This window comes from Lipotes vexillifer, unplaced genomic scaffold (genome assembly GCF_000442215.2).
Source record: "Lipotes vexillifer unplaced genomic scaffold, Lipotes_vexillifer_v1.1 scaffold102, whole genome shotgun sequence".
Classification (NCBI taxonomy): Eukaryota; Metazoa; Chordata; class Mammalia; order Artiodactyla; family Lipotidae; genus Lipotes; species Lipotes vexillifer.
Window position 1 is genome coordinate 444,453 of NW_006786541.1, and position 2,781 is coordinate 447,233.

A 2,781-nucleotide genomic window follows, 5' to 3' on the forward strand; every position below is an offset into this window, starting at 1 on the left:
CTTTCCCACCTAATACACCAAATGGCACTAAGAAGAAGTAGGGTGATAGAGGGGAAAGAAACCAGGCTTCAGGATAAACAAATGAGTTCACACCCTGCCCTCTGCTTCCTTTCCCCACTTGCTAGCTGTTGAGAGACTGGGGTAAGTCACTGAACTCTCCAAGTCTCTGTGTCCTGAGATCACAGTATCTAGCTCAGAAGGTTTGCAGAGAATTAATGTAGGTACTCAACAAATGGTAGCTATTAGTATTATGCTTTCAGAAGCTAATTCAGAAAGTCTGCAACAAATCCTTAGTGAGAATTAATTATGCCTTAGCAGGAAGTGAGCAGACATCCAGCTGTTCCACCTTCCTGGCACGTGGGACCATTAACATTGTTCAATTTGATCATTATATTTTGCGGAGTTCTAACCAGAGGGAAATGCAGTAGGAATAGAGGTTTGGGATATGGTAAATGAGATTATGAAAATGGGCAAAGAGCTTGCTTCCCACGACGAGCACGTCGTCTTGCTTTGTCAACGGAATAAATAATTCAGAGAATAAAGTCAATAAAGGTCTATGGTAAGGGTAATTATTCAATTACTAGATGAGGACAACATTTTGGAAGAGAACTTCCGGGCGCGCTGCGAGAGTTCAGAAAAGCATCGGGAAATGTATGCAGTTTTAATCCCACAACATGCTTTCTAAGAGAGGCATTTCCTTCAAGTACAAAACAGAGCCTGGTCCACTGTAGCCAACAGTATAACACAGTACACACATTTGTTTAGGGCAAACAATTTCTTTAAAAATTACATGATGTTCTTGCATTCTAACTGACCGGCTGTTTTATGTGAAGGCAGAATATGTGTCACGGGCTCCTGGAGCACAGAAGTCTGCAAAGGGATGCCCGGACCACTTTGCAAAGCTGCTGGCTCAGGAGCCAATAATGACTTTCTCTTTAGCCGGGGCACCTTAGTTAAGTGACTTCCTGAGTTTCCTGTTTTTACAATTAGGGGTAGCTTGATTTCACAAATATTTTCCGAATGCTTCCTATGTACCAGGCATTGTTCAATGGTAAATTAGATGCTCTGGTAGTCCTTTTATACTCTAAAAGTTTTTAGTTTTTATCCAAAGAGCAGCAGTAGTTAAGAGTAAAAGTTCTCAGTGTGAAAGATCAAGGCATGGGTTTTGGAGTCCTACAGATCTGGGTTCAACCCGTGGTTCTGATGCTAACTGCCAGGTAACATTGAGTAGAACAGGGCGCCTTTTTTTTTTTTCAGCTGTAAAATTGGGTGGACAACACTTGTTCATTAGGTTACTATCAGGATCAACTAGGCTGACTGTGTGTGTACACAGTGCATAACAGGTGCTTAATAAATGAAGCTATTTTATTAGTAATGTTCAGGAGTGAGGGAAAGGAGGTACATACAAATGAGGACGGCTGGTAAAATTTTAGCCAAGTAAACCCTGGCACAGGCATCAGGAGGTATCATACGTGATCAAATTAGATTTCTGGAGCCAACATTCCAATTGCCGTTGTGGCTTTACTAGAGTAAAGTGCTTTGCCACTGCCCACCCCAGTGCCTTGCACTATGGAAATTTTTTTTTTTTTAAACATGACTGTTGAAAATATATTCTGTGTTTATCTTTATAACTAATTGCCACCCATTTCGTAGATAAAATACTTTAGACATAGAGGAGATTGGGACTTGCCTACAGCTAGTGGATGACACAACCTGGACCAAGAAGCCAGAACTCCTAGGTCTAAACATAGCTCCTCCAGCTGCACTGGGCATTCTTTTGAGAAAAAGCCTGCAGGATTAGAACACTGGCCTCAAACGCCAGCAGGTCTTGTTTATGGAAAAGAGGGATGAATAGGAAGTGATGCCTGGTCATCCCCAGCCACACCCCAGGCAGGTACACACAGGCCCATCACCAGAGACCCCCTCAGGGCCATCTCTATCATAACACTGTTCTAGAGAAATGTGGCTATTCTAGGGCTTTGCATTAAAAACACTTGAAACTGAGACACACTGACCACCCCTGCCCCCCCAACTCTAAAAATGTCTTGACTTCCTAACAGAGGTAGAGTCGCAGACCCCAGCTGCCACCAACATCTCCTACCGTCTCCCCTGGGAGTGGCTTCAGCTGACTCTCCACGGCAGCCATCTTGGCATCCTGCAGTTCACTCTTCAGGGTCTGCACAGTGCTCAGTGCTGAATCGATTTCCATGGGACCACAGGCTTCATGGGCCTGTCAACAGAGGTGGGAATATGCGCACAACTGTCTGCTTGGGAAAAGCATCCCCAGTACCTTGCAACATATGAAATGCCTTTCTGGATACAACCAATGACTCTCCAAATCTAGCAATAGGAAGCAAGGGTAACAAGCATTTCCTGAGAGCACAGAATCATGCTCAATCAGGACCTCAGTCCTAAGTTCCCTAAATAAGCAATTATGTGTGTCTCATAACTGGATATACTTAAATTTTCCTTGAAGCTGTTTATATCTGAAATACATTACCTCTCAAACTAAGGATCCTTATTCACTGTGTCTGGGTTCTAGACATGGGGCACCTAGCACAGTATGTGTGCACACAAAAACTTGGGAAGCGTGGAGTGGATAAAGGAACGAATACACAAATGAACCCAGCACTCTACAGACAGGTCTATGTCAAGCTTACCGAATCTCTTTACAAGTTTCTAGATTGTAAACCATTAGCGTTCCATGCTGAAGGCTATGAAAGATTTTTTTCCTTAATAAAAACTTTTGAGAAAACTGCTTCATTCTTGTGATCATCTAGA

At 43.0% G+C, this 2,781-nt stretch overlaps 1 protein-coding gene across 1 annotated transcript in view; it reads right to left on the bottom strand.

The window, feature by feature from the left end:
- The window catches only part of TLN2 (talin 2), a 454,271-nt gene that overhangs the window by 118,383 nt on the left and 333,107 nt on the right, over nucleotides 1–2,781 (bottom strand). Inside the window, exon 27 of the mRNA XM_007458874.1 lies at nucleotides 2,102–2,230. Coding sequence (XP_007458936.1) covers nucleotides 2,102–2,230 — 129 coding nt within the window. The remainder of the gene's footprint in view (nucleotides 1–2,101; nucleotides 2,231–2,781) is intronic.